Source organism: Carya illinoinensis, chromosome 1 (genome assembly GCF_018687715.1).
Source record: "Carya illinoinensis cultivar Pawnee chromosome 1, C.illinoinensisPawnee_v1, whole genome shotgun sequence".
Classification (NCBI taxonomy): domain Eukaryota; kingdom Viridiplantae; phylum Streptophyta; class Magnoliopsida; order Fagales; family Juglandaceae; genus Carya; species Carya illinoinensis.
Window position 1 is genome coordinate 3,942,346 of NC_056752.1, and position 15,486 is coordinate 3,957,831.

Here is a 15,486-nt window from a genome sequence, read left to right on the forward strand (position 1 = left end):
TTCAAGAAATTGTTTTGTATTTCAGTTATAACCAATAAGGTACATGAAAGTGTACATATGACAAACTTAGCGATCTCCTCTTTCTATTTTGGTGTTTTTTTTTATAACAACCATAATCTAAGGTCTTTTTGCTCCACCTACTATAGAAAACCACCCTTTTTGTCTGGACCATAATCGAAGTTCAAGCAAACTGAACCATCAAGTTAGGCCAGATCGTCCACACCCCTAAAAAAAAGTGGGCTTTATATGGCACTACAGCAACAAAAATGAACATTCAATAAACAACACATGCTCTTAGGTCCTGATTGGATCCTGGTTTACTAACTGATGGACAGTTGGGATTTGAAAATTTGATTCCTAAAAAGATGTTTCTTCCCCATTGGAAGCGTTTATGTCTTGCCAATATCAACAGATTTGTTGGTAGGAAATCTAAGATTCCATTACCTTGATAAGAAATGCGGTCTCTAATGCTGATTCCTTGCACTGCAGGTACCTGTTTTCCTCCACTATGTCTGTCGTTAAATTAAGCAATATTGGACGTTTTGGATCATAGATTGCACGTTCACGGACACGTGCTACCCATTTTGCAGCTTCCCACACCCCAAATCTGAAACATGTCCAAAAATATAATAAATGCCCTATATATTCAGTTCATTGGCTAATAAAAAGGCAAAGATAAAAAACCAACCGTGGAAGGCTTTAAAAAGTTAAACATAAAGTCACGCTTTCACAAGTTAATGAACATAACGCAGGAAAACATAATGCTACCGTGTATTGAAAGAGGAGGTAACCAAAACAGCCGGATAAAGAGCATCCTTCTGAATATTATCATAAGGAGAATATTTCTGTATGGCATGAAAATCATCAACATCTCCAGGGTACCCAAATTCTTCGTAGTCAACAGCTGTAAGTGGTAAAATGGGATAGAGAAGAGTGTTGGTTGGATCAAGAAATGGGACCTGAAACAGATACAGCAGATGATGTGACTTGCAAAGTAGAATGCAATAAATGAATCTGGGTCTCTGAAAAGTTTATATACCCAATATCTAGAAACATATGGACATCTATGAAACAAACACAAGAAATTCACATTGCCTTCTTACAACTCTTTAAATTCAAGTGCTGAACTTCAATGCCAAAAGCCTCCTTTTGTTCATATGGTGAGAGTATAATAAGTACCTCTTATACATAAGAACAGTGAACTCCCTTTGATCAAAGCATGCAGACAAAATACCATACAACTAGCACAAGTGAGACTCTTAAGTCTTAAGACATGTAGATAGACTCATCTCTCATGCATACCTCCAAAATTGCAGCACGGAATAAATCTGGACAACAATTTATGGCTGAAGCAACCAAAAGTCCACCAGCACTATATCCCCAACCAGCAAGCTTGTTATCTTGGATGATCCCTTTCTCAATAAGGAATTTCGCACAGGAGAGATAATCTTGAATAGAATTCTGCTTCCCTGTACGTCTGCCATCATGATGCCACTTTTTACCCCCACCACCTCCACCCCTGGGACAGATCATTCAGACCATCGTAGTTAGCAATAGGTAGTAAAACTGCTCTGCAAAATTACAAGTTATCCCAAGCCTCTGAAGTAAACAATTATTATCCAAATGGGGACTTTGAACAGATAACAAGCCACTGGAATCAAGAGGCAGCTCAGTGAACAGAATAACCTTTTTTTTTTTTTGAGTAAACTGTAGTCTTAATAAGGATAGGCATAGCCCCAGTACACAAGATGGTATCAGAATAACTAATTTCTTTGTGAGAAATAAAAAAACCCCAGCGAAACAAGACGTTCGTAATTAATAAAACAAACCTAACATCAGCATAAGCAATAACCCAACCACGATCAAGAAGGCTTTTCAACTCACTGCGCCATCGTTTGTCTAGTAATTCACCATAAGCTCCATGTACATGAAGTAATCCAGGGTGCTGATTCTCTTTCTTGTTTTTGCGTGAGTAAACAATAGTTAAAGGAACCACAACCCCATCGTAAGAAAAGACATCATAGTATTCGCAAGCATAAAACTCAGAGAGTTCATTCCACATGTGATGATCATCAACCAAGACATTGTTCTTGTAGTTGGAGTTTTTGCTATTTGAGTTGCTTTCAACAATGCTTGCAGCAGAGGCTGTTCCATACAATATTCGCGTTCTTTCATGGAGAAAATTTTGCTGCTGAATGATATTCCACTTTCTGTTTAAGAGGTCATAATCGACCACCGCATCTGGCATCTGAGAAAAATTCAAGAACACGTGTGATTAGATTGGAGGCACACACTATCTCATAATAATGTGAAAAATAAAACAACTCATCATCATTACCTTTTGAATTAAAGAACACTAAGCTACCAAGTGAGTTACCCAAGGGTATGAATTCAGTTATTCATCAAGCTGGAGCATGTATGCTATGTATAATGAACCTAACATCAAAGCCTCAGCAGCTGAAAACCCTCAAAATTGAAATCAAGCAGGTGAAATTTAAGCACCAGTTTTTTTTTTTTTTTTTTTCAAAAATGTCAATCGGGTGAAATTGGTCCAGAAAATGTTCAAAATCTGCTCAGTCATACAGGAAAATATTAATCTGCAGGGCCTACTTTGAAAGCCAGAAGCCTGAATTCTAGATGCTAAAAACATTTTTTTCCTGCATAAGATATGTATCACCTATGGCGGTAACTCAGTGCTGACCAATTAGATTTGAAAATACATAATTATATAAATAATTATATAATTTAATATATAAATATAACTGAATTTATAATTTATTTATACATCAATATAATTCAATTGCCAACAAATGTTTGGTTCTTTTAACAAACTTTATGTTGATAAATTCAAGGTTCTAGAAATTCATTTCAGATAATTGAGAGGAAATAGCCCAATGGTAGAGCATAGCCTTGCCAAGGCTGAGGTTGAGGGTTAATTGTAAGTAATCCAATGGCCCTTTGGCCTAATGGCACTAACCCCAGTCCTTATGTAAGGTGGGGTCCATGGTTAGGGGGTTGGGTCTCCAACTACTAGGGTTGATGTTCCTCAAAAAATCCCCAAGCAAGAAGAAAAGTAATCCAAAAACATATTATGTGGTCCCTTAATAACCATTGCAGAAACTTTTTCCCATGAACTAGTGTACAAATATATATTTTTTGATCGGTAAATAAAATTTTTTATTGACGAGAACTAGGCAAAGCCATGGTACACGGGACAGCTAGCGTACAAATATTATATTGAAAACACATCATTCTCATAATAAGTTCCAAGATCCATTTTCCATTCACATCTCTCAACTTTGTTTTCATCAGGATTCATTAGCAAATTGTGGGCCATTACAGTTAGCTAAATGTGATATCAAAATAGTTGATAATATTGCTTCCCAAACAAATTATCTGAAAGACATGATATTTACTCACGTACCACAGGCGATGAGATTGTAAAGCGCATTGTTGACGAATAGTAGTCATAATTAGGTCCAGGTGAAATTTGAGAAACATGTTCAGGAAGAGGGAGGAAATACGGGTTAAGTTCTTTGAGATGCACAGCTCCCTGCCACGAGAGTGAACAAGATAAGAGTAAGAATGGCCAAGAACGTGAGATAATCATGTCTGTGGTGAAACAATTGTTGCCAATGCATGATGCAAACAAACGCAGAATATACATGTATTTTGCGTGCTTACCTTCCTAACAGGCAGAGGGAGACTAATTGAACAAATTCTGAATTTTCGACCTTCCCTTGTAATAAGAACCAAGTGTGTGTCACTGAAATCAACATCTTCAATGATCAAATCTTGGTCATCACTAAATACGTTCTGCAGTAAATCAGACTGCGATTAGTAAACAATATATTAAATATTTGTCATCAAAGGAATCTACATAAACAATCATGAGCCATCAAGAAAAACTAAGCAGCCATAAGCATATAATTAATTAATGCTCATGATTGTTAAATTCTTAAAAAAAAAAAAAAAAAAAAAGAAAAAGAAAAAGAAAAGAAAAGAAAAGAAGCTAATGATCTTTCAATGTGGGAAATTTCTAACAACATCATTTATTCAAAGAATTAAAAAAAAAAAAATAAATAAATAAAAGAGTAAAGGAGAAATGCAGTACACCACAATATATCTCAAGCAGGTAAAGTATCTTACTAAAGATATAAAAAGAAAGCCAATAATCTTCATGTGTAAGAAGGGAGGAGTTTGTTTTAATAGACATGGGTGACCCACCAACCTCCCATTTTCTTGGACTGGAAGACGCATCAACAGGACTACGAAGAAGATAATGATAATCAACTGATTGGCCCTGTTTGGCAGCGTCTGTAAATAAATAAAGGCACCCTTGATGATGCTCAACTATGCAGTGGGATAAACCTTCACACTCCCAAACTAATGTCATGCCAGACAATGGATCAGCTGCATTTATCACAAATACCTAAAATATGATCTCCATCATTATATCACTTCGTCATTAATCAATACAATAAAAGATTCTTAGCTCGCCATGAAAATGTATTGCATAGTGATACCTTGGAAGAAGTAATAGAGAATGTATTTACAGTCACAAATCGGAAATCCTTTGTGTGTCTTATGTTTACATGAACATTATCATCTGATTCTTCCAGAAGCAACACATCTTCGTCAGTTGATCCAATCATGCTACAGTATATCCTGATCCAAAGAGAAAGAATACCATCTCCATTATGTTAAACCCAAAGGGCAACCAATAAAGCATATAGAAAAATGATTGAAACAGAATCAATATAAATTCTAACAGCTACCCACCGGTATGGCCTCTTGTTGTTATCTGTAAGGACATAGAGCAATGCCTGCCCATCCTTCGCCCATGCCAAATTCGAAACACGTTCAGCTTGAGGTTTACTACATAACGAACCAGAATTCAAATTCCTTACAGACAACTTGAAGTAGTCATTGTCCTTATCATACATAGTATATGCAAGAAATCGATGATCCGGAGACACTTCCGATAATTCTTCATAAGCATAACCTGTTAGTAACTGAGACTCAATAACCATCGAATTTGACATTAAAAAATTCCCATTTTTTTTGCTATTTTTATTTCTATTTTTTTGTACTTCTAAAAATTCACAATTAGGCTAAAGTTTATTAATTTCTATTAGGAAACTAATTATTACATAGAAAAGAAAAAGGGCAGCACCTCCAAATCTCTCGGCTTCCAAATTGTAATCAAGCAGCTTCTGCTCAATTCTTTTCCCCGAGGTAAAATCAAATCCAGCTGATGGAGATTTGTGAGAAATGAATTCCTCATTTAAGCTCGCCAATCTCCGACATAGAACTGGATACTGTTTTCCTTCTTCTATTCGCCGATAGTATAACCTGCGCGGCGACAGATATGTTATACCGACAACACATTCTTGAGAATATTGAGAATTGATTGACCATACTCACAGGCGTACCAAGGGCCCCAGCGTAGAGGAGGGGTGGAGAGTTCGAAGGCCAAGCGAGAGGCCATCTCGGACTGGAGCTTAGACTGGAGGCGCTCGGTCCCGGACATGACTGCCTCTGTGTACTTCTCTTCCTGCTCCATATACACGTCCATGTGACGCATGGCCACCTTATCGCTCAGGCTCGACATCCAGCTGTACGGGTCCTCCCAAGTCGAGTCGTGGAAAGTGAAGCTCTGGGGCTTCCTCGGGGGTTTGGGCGGCGTCGGTGGAGCCGGTGCGGTCGGAACTTTGAAGCGGGCCGACCGGAGTAGGAATAGCCTGCGGCACCGGAGTGGGGTTAAGAGGTGGCGCATGGCTGGGGTTTAGGTTTCGGGGTTAGGAATTGGGAAATGCCTTAACCCCTATCAGGGTTTAAGAGTCCACTACCACAAAGCCCATTGTTCACGGGCTGCTTTTCATTTATTATTCTGGTTCATGGGCTATTTAAGTCAAAGCTCCATAATTTTTTTTATTTTATTTTTAAATATAAATTTATAACTGCCAAACCACTGAGCAGTATAGTAGCACTATCCTATAAAAATAAGAATAAACTATAAGAGAGCTATACAGGAAATCTATGAGATAATGCAAAATTTTGTATTATCTCATGCATTTTCTGTAAAAAACTTTCTGTAAAATTTCATTACTTGTATTATAATTCGAGACAACTTTTCTTCAAATCAAATTATATTATATAAGTTTTGCGGGATTTTGATGCTTTCAAGTGGCTATTATAATAATAAAAAAGAAGAAGTTAAAAAGTTAAATATTTTTTAATACTATCAATTATATATCAATGACTTTAGGTGTAAACAGTCTAAACTTTTACAAATATATTTATTCGCTTATAATATATAATTTCAATATTTTTGCTCTTCCACTAAATTTTAGAAACAATGGGTGTAAATAGCCTAAACTCTCTTTCTTTTTTGGACCAGTTCAATGTTCATACCTTATTTTTTTGGCTGGAACAAGGATAGGGGTGTCAAATTGTGTTAACAGGTCGTGTTCGTGTCGTGTCAAAATATGTATATTATACTATATAGGTAAACCCTAACCCGACCCGTTAAGTTTATCGTGTCAAAATCTCAAACCCTAACACGACCCACTAATATACCGTGTCGTATCGTGTCAACCCGTTTTGACCTATTAATGAATATTACTAAATAGGTTGACATGACACAATACAACCAATTTCAAATTGTTTATATAAATGAGTTGAATAGACCTGAAATTAACCTGTTTGACTTAATTAAATTTAACATAATTTTCTGTAAATGTTAAAATCACAATATCTATAAAAATTATAAAACTAACTATAAGTCTAAAATTACAATCTAAACAATAAAAATATTGAAATTAAAATTCTAATAATTTTACTTTTGGTAGAAGGGTATAATTATAATTTTAACTTTCTTAACGTATCATAACGGGTCAAAACGGGTTGACCCGTTATCAACCCGTTAAGCAATCGTATTTTAACGGGTCAACTCATTTTGACCCGAACCCATTAAGACTAAACTCTAACCCACTATTATCGTGTCGTGTTCGTGTTGGATTAACGGGTCGTATAACAAATTGTCACCCCTAAACAAGGATATGGTGTAAACATATAAGAAAACCTTGATTTAAATATATGGGGTGGATTAAATAAAATGGCAAGGAAAAAAATAAATAAGAAGAGTAAGGGATTACTTGAGAAAATCACAGTACTATTCTAAGAACAATCCACATTGGAAAAAGAGAGAGAGAAATATGGATAATACACATTGACTGGAAAATAATGCTCGACTTTTAACTTTTTTAAAACTTTTTTGATGGAGATTGTAGAAATCTAAAGACGAATAAAAGTGATACCTCACAAAACATGGTGCAGTCATGTTTTATTTGTTAGAAGAAGTCATTTTATCACTTGGCTTTGTTGTATGTTTATCAGATGAGATTGATCTAAGCATGTTTTTATCAGCAACTCTAACGCCTGGTTTGATTACAAAATATCAAATCATCTCATTTCATCTCATTTAATCATTACAATTTTTTCAAATTTTTATCAAATTATAATAAATAATTCTTTTTCAAATTTTAAAATAAAATTAATATTTAAAAAGTATGTTATAATAATATTTTATTCAACTTTTAACATAGAAAAATTCTATACACCACGATGTAACCCTTGAAATCTGTTTCCCTCTTTCTCTTCTCTCGTCCTCTTTCCATTTTCTCATTTCCTATTTTATGTGAATTTCTATTATTTTTGACTTCATTCAAAGTACTCCTTCTGTTTTTGTTGGGAAACTTGGCAAGCCATTCTCATCGTGAAAACTCAATCCCTGATATCATAAAAATGTCAATTTGATCTTGAACAACCCAAAAACTGGATTCTAATCCTTACTCTCGACTCCTCGATTCCTCCAATCTGTCATCTATTTTCCCTGAAGCTCAACGGTCTAACCCTTTCTCTAGAGTCCTAGGCTATTGGAAGTCGTAAAACCCCATGCATTTTTCACATGGAATATACGTAATTTTTGAAACGGGAACCTTTGCTTTGGTTTTTTTATTTTTTGGGCGTTGGGGGGGGGGGGGGGGGGGGAGAACACTTTCTGCAACGTGAGAATCTGGTGAGAAATGAATGCCTGAATTCATAACAGAAAACGTAGACAGTAAGGAAATGTTTTTCAATCCTTATGTATCTTACAAGATGTCAGACAAAAGCTGACTTTCTCTCTGCAATTAGATTAACAGCTCTTCATAAGCCTTCGATGAACTCTGACCCTCCTATTTATTCCTCCAATCTGAAGTAAGTTAAAACAAATACATTTACCAAGTAAAGAAGCTAGGAAGTAATTGTGAACTGATTTGCGTCAGAATTCACATCTGTCCCCAATGAGATAACAATTAAATCTCTGTATTATTGAGCACAACCACCCAGCATGTTGCACTGTTAATAGAAGCTGTTTTCATGCTTATTCTGATCCTTACAAGGGAAAACTTCAGGTTTAACTATGGCTTCTCAAGGCCAGAGAGACGATCAAAGTCCGGGAGCTGTGGTGAAAGCCCCACATTTTTTCAAGATAATTCTTGCTGATTCTCTACGACATGGGAAGCTTGTAAGAAGATTCATTTCTATTCATCTGATTCAAGAATTTGACACTGCTGTTTTGTGAAAAATAATCAAATAAAGAACAGTTTCTTTTGGTTTTGCTGTAAGATGCTGAACACACAGAGAGCAGAGCGAGTCTAAAGCCATTAGGTTCTTAAACTTCGAAAGCTGAGAAGCTGTCATAACAACTAGTACTGGCTGAACTTACTCGGAAATAGTACTACAAAAATAAACAAGTCCTTTTCTCTGCTTCAGTTCAGTTTGTAACTTTAAGAGTAGTTAAGTAGGTACACTTTATAGCAAGTATTAAGATTGTTATTTTGTTGGCATCTAAAGAAACAAAGTGTTTTCTATCAAGTGACAGTAAAAGTAAGAAAGTCTCAAGTGTCAACCCAAATTTTGTGTGTATGCGTTTGATGTGTTCTGCTGCATTTTTTTTTTTAATGTAAACTTAATCATGGATTCTTTATAGATGATTCCGAGAAGGTTTGTAAGGAAACATGGAGAAGGGTTGTCAAACCTAGCATTTCTTAATCTTCCAAATGGTGCAGAATGGAAATTAGAATTGACGAGATGTGATGGTGAAATCTGGATACAGAAGGGTTGGCAAGAATTCTTGGAGTATTACTCTGTGAAGCCGGGGCACTTTCTAGTTTTCAGATATGAAGGAAATTCTCGCTTTCATGTACTCATATTTGATATGAGTGCAACAGAAATAGATTATCCCACCCACAGCTCCCAAGTTAAGGGGGGAAATTTTGGTGAAAAACTCCAAGTTTCACCAAAGGAAGAATCTGAAAATGATAGTTCTGTGGAGATATTAGATAGCTTTAGAACATACTCCAAAAGGAGGGAGAAGTTGCCATGCGATCCAAGGCCTCAAAAGATGAAGAGAACGAATCCAAGTGCTAAAACTGAGAAAATCTCCAATCTACCTAAATGGGTTCCTCATTCTACACCAAACCGCACTCAATCTACAGAGGAAAAGCCTAAGAAGCTAAAAGCACTAGGAAATCTGCATCCGACCAAGCAAGAGTTTGAAGGTCTGGAATCTTATATATTACAGTTAATTTGGTTTCTCTCTTCGGGTTAAAGTTTTTAATTATGTCACCTTATCATTTTTTTTGTCAACAAAAGGTGTTGAAGGCATTTCTACCAAGGAAGTTGGATGTCCAAAATCTGAGGTTCTTACAAGGACTCGACCATTGACTTTGATTGAAAAAGCTAGAGCTCTTAAGAAAGCAAGTGGATTCAAATGCGAAAACCCATATTTTATGGTTGTCATGCAACCATCATATGTGCAATTTGGATGGTGTTTGGTAAGCTTTAAATTTAAAACCCATTCCATCATCACAAGTTCTACCACCTTCAAATTGCAGATGATTTACCATTAAAAGATAGAACAAATTTGTGCAGAGATGCTTTGTTTCTGAACAACACCGCAAATCTTTTCAGTTCTGTACTTACGAGGATTTTAATAACGTTTTTAAGTTTTCTTATTCTTACTCTCAGAATGTACCATTAAAATTTGCAAAGACATATTTGGATATGACGCTTGGTGATGTGGTCCTTCGGGCTTCAGATGGCAGAAACTGGTTTGTTAAGTACAGTGCAGGCAAATTTTTATGTTGGAAGGAATTCTCACTGGACAATAATCTGAAAGTAGGGGACGTTTGTGCGTTTGAACTGATTAAGGGCATTAAAGTTTCATTCAAAGTTGTAATTTTCCGTGCAAATGAAGGACAATGCCCTCTATCGCCAGGTAAGAAATCCGATTTTATTTTGTTTATTTTTATTTTTTCAAATTTAGAGCACGATTATGTCTGGAGAACATCATATATATAGGGAAACATGAATAAAGGCGAACATTATATAAAGAGCACGCTTAAATCATATCTGCTGATTTAAGTTTTTTCCTGTATGTTGATCTGGGACAGGGGGACTTTATTTTTCTTCTAAAGGAGAAGGTGGAAGCATTCCTAAATCTCCCATGTGCTTTCAATCTCACATTTTTAGGAGTAAAAAATGGACAGCCAGTGAAAAAGCTAGGGTTCTTGAGAGAGCTATTGCTTTCAATTCTCAAAATCCATTTTTTATGGTCTCCATGGGCACACCATATGCCAATGGCAGATGCAACTTGGTAAGCTTTCCATTCAAAGCATGTTGTAGCATAACAACGTTTGCCAACTTCAATTTGCAGATAACATGCATTAATTGCATATTGAATAGATTTCAATTAGTTGGAGATTTTTCTTTCCTAATTTTTTTTTCCCTTTACTCAACCCTTCAGAATATACCATGCAAGTTTGCAGAGAAATATTTGAGTGATCAGAAGCCTGGCAATATCATCCTCCTGGTTTCAGGTGGGAAAAGTTGGCCTGTCCAATACATTTCTAGAGATTTTGGTAGTCAAAGAAAAACTGAACTTTCTATCGGTTGGAGGGCATTCGCCCGGGATAGCAAATTGAAAGAAGGTGATGTTTGTGTATTTGAATTGATGAAGGGCATTGGAGTTACAAATAGCCATCAATCTCTTGGTAAGAGATCTGAGTGTACCAGCATCATCAGTAAACAGCAAATACTCACGTTAATCAAGCAAACTACGCCAATTTTGAATACCATGATCTGACAAAAAACAGTGTTAGATCTGTGTTGTGTTTTACTCAAGTCTTTCATCTTAGAGTGCACAAAAGTGTGTTTTTATCATTAAACTGAGTAGGGATTTATGCTGATGGTACTTTTGAACATCTGTAGCAGAAAGAGTTTTCAAGAGTAGTGATGCTTGAGCAGGTTGGGGATAAATCGTGGGTGGTGAAATTCTTGAGTTACAACCACAAGTTAAGTAGATGTTTTTGTCTTTTTGTATGATGAAAAGTCCCCATTTTGAGATGCCTCAGTCAAGTTGTTATGGTTAATCTAGCAAATTAGCGAATTTGTTGTTTTATGATGTGTAATTCTCGTCTTACGTTCTTGTTTGAAGTTAACCATTTCAAGACTCAGTCAAAAGAACTTTGAGGAAATGTTGATTTCCTTTGTTTTCCGCGTTCTAATAAATCACCATTTTATTTACTAATGTAAAGTTATATTCTTGAAAACTATGGGTTAAGGGTGCCCATATTAACAGAAGCAAAATTTTCTGCTTATATTATATTAAATCATTATTAATTTTAAATTATTTTCGCACATCCCTCGGATTTACAACTAATCTATAAAAATATTTAGCATATTATTATGGAAATAATATTATTCCCTGCTATATTGGACTCCTCCCAATTAGAGCAAGTCAATTAACACTGCTATTATACATAGAAATACAAAGCTTATTTTCTTTTCTTTCTTTCAATTACATGCTTGCTTCTTGTATATCACCACCAATCAGCTTCTTAGAGCTGGGCAAGATGCCACTGGCTCATCAAATTATAGTCAATTATATCAAAATTGGTCTCCTTTGGACTAGCCGAAACTCAATGGCTTGAGCTTTGAACTATATTGAGCCTTGAGCTACAGAATTTCCATCACTTTCTCTAAATTGGGTTTGTCACTGTTTAAAGATCAAACATTATTTTATTGAATAAATTTATCCCAATGTCTCTTCCTTCCCTTGTTTTTCAACTCTGCTATACTCCTTTTGTTTTTTTATATTTTTTCTGCTCTTCATTTTCTCTCACGCCTAATCACACCCTCTCATTTCTCTCTGCCACTTCTTTCCTTTCCCTCCCTCCCATTTTCTTTCCTAGCGATTTTGCCAACGCTAAACCCTTTCTCTCTAATAACACCATCTCTCTCTGTGTGTGTGCTTTTGAGGCTTTTTAGCTCAGAACAATTACTTGCATGATAATACTCTGTCTCTCTCTCTCTGTGTAAACTTTTTGATTAGGAAGTATTATACCACGAGTGTGATTTTTTGTTCAAAGAGAGTATATTGTTTTGAACATGTTTTTACGTACATTTCTTTGTGTTATCTCTTTCCTGAGCATCTCTCTCTCCTCTCAATTTTTTTCTCACAAAACTACCAAAGTCTGTTGCATTACCTCGAATTTTTTCACAGAAATTTATGCTTCTTTGCTCTGCCCTCATGAAAATCGACTGGGCTCGGGAGAACATCACAGATTCACAGTTGCCTCACCCGCAGTGGTTTGGTCTGGTCTTCGTGACCCCACCGCACAACCTTCTCCTCTCTCTCTAATCCTGCGTGTTATCTTCCTCTCCTAGTTCGACTAGGTATGAGATGTTGATAGAGTGGTCTGATATTTCTTCTTCCTCACACATGCGATTTCTCTACCACATCTTATCGCTCTCTCGATCTCTCTTGCTCTAACTCTCCCTCTTTTTGGTGATTAATTTATCATTTCTGATATGGAGAGAAGTTTGTGGCATACCATCTATGAATTGTTGGGAATTTGGATCTCCAAATTCACTTCCTTAGGATCTACCCTTTACAGGAATAACAAGAAAAATAGAGAAATAATAACAACACAAGAAATTTACGTGGAAACTCCAAAACAGGAGAAAAACCATCAGACCCAGAGAAGAAAATTTACTATGTGAAAAATTGTTACAATCACACAATTTTTCTCCTCACCACACCCACAAAGCTACCCCACTAGTAAAACTTTAACTTTACACATCTTCCCCTTTTACAAAAGGCTAATAGAGGAATTTAACTAAAGTCAAAAGTTACTAAATAAGCTTTCAACTGGTGCACTTAAACTAAGAGGCTAAGGCCCTTATTTATAGCCTTAAGTTTTACCCCTCATTTAATAACCCACCGGTGTGGGACTAAAAAGAAGCAAAACTCAACAATCTCCACATTGCGATTTTGACTGGTCCCACAGCCAAGCTCCACCTCAATGAAGATATTCATAACTTCCGCTATCATGCTTTACCATAAAAGCATACCCACTTAGAATAAACCAATTCCAAGTATTTCACTTCGGCCCATGTCGAAAACAACATTGCTAAAAATTATGGTGTAACTTCCACGTTTGGCTCTCCTGGAAGTTCATCAGCCATTGACATGAATTTCCACCACACACCTTGCATCAATGCCAAATCAATGCCTGTGTGCAAATTTGTGGACCCACTAATATTAACACATCCTCTATCATGGCAACTTTGGGAATTAGCGGCATGCCATAAGGATGTACATTTTTTTTTTTAAAGATCGAAATCTTCCATGGAGAGAGACACAATATTAGCATCAATATCAGTATCTCCATTTACTGACTTGGAGCCACTTGCCGAACCTGCTCCAGCTCTTGGACAATTTTTCTTGACGTGCCCAGATTGTCCACACCCCCAGCAGACTACTTTTTTCTTCATGGAGTTCTTCATCTTCCCATTTCCAGCTGCTACCATCGCTAAGTTCTCAAGTTGAACATTACTTCCACTACTTAGTCTTCTCTCTTCAGAAAAGATTTTACTGGTAACCTCTGAAAAAATTATTTTCTCTTTCCCATGTATCAAAATAGGTTTCATGTGCTCATAGGAAGGTGGAAGAGACCAGATGAGTCTCAAGGCTTGATCCTCATCATCAATTTTAACTCCAATAGCTTCTAGCTCAGCGACAATGCCATTGAGAACACTTAAATGATCTGAAATAGTTGTACCTTCACTCATCCTCAGTGTATGAAACTGCTCCTTCAGGTACACGCGATTTGAGACGCCCTTCGTCTGATACAACTCTTCAAGTTTTTCCCAAAATTCCTTTCCCGTAGATATTCCATGCACATTTGCAAGAACATTTTTGGCTAGGCACAGACGTATCGCACTTGTTGTACTCAAATTCAGATCCTCCCAATCTTCATCGCTCATTTTAGATCTGCTACTTTCACCAGTCACACTAGTACCAGTGCTGACTTCAGGTGTTGGTCTGCCCTTCAATGCCTAGTGTAATCCTGATTGAATCAAGACATCCTTGACTTGTACTTACCACAAGCCAAAATTGATTCTCCCATCAAATTTCTTCACCTCAAATTTGACAAGATTTGAAGGCCTACTTCCTGACATTGCTTTGATGAATTTACTGTAGAAATGAATAGTACCTCACTAAGTCAGTTCCCAGGAAAGATTGGAGGGTCACAATGGACACACTTAAAATTTCCAATCTCCTAGACAGAACCTCCTTAGACTGTACGTATCCACACTACCACATCAAAGCTCCACCCCACAAAAAGAGCCTAGTGGCTCTGATACCAATTGTTGGGAATTTGGACCTCCAAATTCACCTCCCCTAGGATCTACCCTTTGCAGGAATAATAAGAAAAATAGAGAAATAATAACAACACAAGAAATTTACGTGGAAACTCCAAAACAGGAGAAAAACCACCAGACCCAGAGAAGAAAATTCACTATGTGAAAAATTGTTACAATCACACAATTTTTCTCCTCACCACACCCACAAAGCTATCCCACTAATAAAACTTTAACTTTACACCTCTTCCCCTTTTACAAAAGGCTAATAGAGGAATTTAACTAAAGTCAAAAGTTACTAAGTAAGCTTTCAACTGGTGCACTTAAACTAAGAGGCTAAGGCCCTTATTTATAGCCTTAAGTTTTGCCCCTCATTTAATAACCCACCGGTGTGGGACTAAAAAGAAGCAAAACTCAACATGAATGCCTTTTTGAGGTTTATTGGCGTTTTCTAAGGTCTATGTTTGCATTTGTGTTCCTTGTTTGATGTTACAAAATTTAAGACTTACGAAATGGTTCATGTTCAATCTGATTTGGGGCTTGTTTGTAAGCCATTAGATTTCCACATTCAGATCAAGTAGTAGAAAATAATACACACAAAAGGAAAGAATCCAAACAACAATGGTGATCTTTCCAAACCAATGTTGTGAATTCCATTCTGTACTGAACTGGTACGGTTTAAATTTTTCGTTTTGGTGTAGTATCCAGTATACTATACCATACTGTTCC

General features: G+C 36.4%; 2 protein-coding genes across 3 annotated transcripts; one reads left to right on the forward strand and one right to left on the reverse strand.

The window, feature by feature from the left end:
• LOC122306424 (dipeptidyl aminopeptidase BI) lies at positions 1–5,864 on the reverse strand. 2 transcript variants are annotated; one of them, XM_043118851.1, is made up of 11 exons: positions 5,436–5,862; positions 5,177–5,355; positions 4,783–5,005; positions 4,527–4,668; positions 4,232–4,432; positions 3,685–3,816; positions 3,425–3,553; positions 1,830–2,248; positions 1,303–1,519; positions 769–959; positions 1–607 (listed from the first exon to the last, which is right to left on the reverse strand). In XM_043118851.1, exons 1-11 carry the CDS (start codon positions 5,777–5,779, stop codon positions 430–432), a joined length of 2,355 nt encoding a protein of 784 aa, XP_042974785.1. In that variant the 5' UTR covers positions 5,780–5,862; the 3' UTR covers positions 1–429. The 2 variants fall into 2 exon arrangements, with proteins under 2 accessions (XP_042974785.1, XP_042974789.1); XM_043118855.1 differs by lacking the exon at positions 1–607 and having other exon boundaries at positions 817–959; positions 1,885–2,248; positions 5,436–5,864.
• A 2,440-nt stretch (positions 5,865–8,304) lies between these two features.
• On the forward strand, positions 8,305–11,340 carry LOC122306469 (B3 domain-containing transcription factor VRN1-like). Its single transcript, XM_043118900.1, has 6 exons — positions 8,305–8,572; positions 9,038–9,608; positions 9,703–9,884; positions 10,078–10,327; positions 10,503–10,705; positions 10,856–11,340. Exons 1-6 carry the CDS (start codon positions 8,468–8,470, stop codon positions 11,192–11,194), a joined length of 1,650 nt encoding a protein of 549 aa, XP_042974834.1. The 5' UTR covers positions 8,305–8,467; the 3' UTR covers positions 11,195–11,340.
• The last annotated feature ends 4,146 nt before the right edge of the window (positions 11,341–15,486 follow it).

Coding starts and splice junctions, on each gene's coding strand:
- LOC122306424 (XM_043118851.1), bottom strand. CDS start 5,779: ATGCGCCACCTCTTAACCCCACTCCGGTGCCGCAGGCTATTCCTACTC. Junction 5,356..5,435: donor CCTCTACGCTGGGGCCCTTG/GTACGCCTGTGA, acceptor GTCGCCGCGCAG/GTTATACTATCGGCGAATAG. Junction 3,554..3,684: donor TCCCTCTGCCTGTTAGGAAG/GTAAGCACGCAA, acceptor CTCTCGTGGCAG/GGAGCTGTGCATCTCAAAGA.
- LOC122306469 (XM_043118900.1), top strand. CDS start 8,468: ATGGCTTCTCAAGGCCAGAGAGACGATCAAAGTCCGGGAGCTGTGGTG. Junction 8,573..9,037: donor CTCTACGACATGGGAAGCTT/GTAAGAAGATTC, acceptor GATTCTTTATAG/ATGATTCCGAGAAGGTTTGT. Junction 9,609..9,702: donor GACCAAGCAAGAGTTTGAAG/GTCTGGAATCTT, acceptor TGTCAACAAAAG/GTGTTGAAGGCATTTCTACC.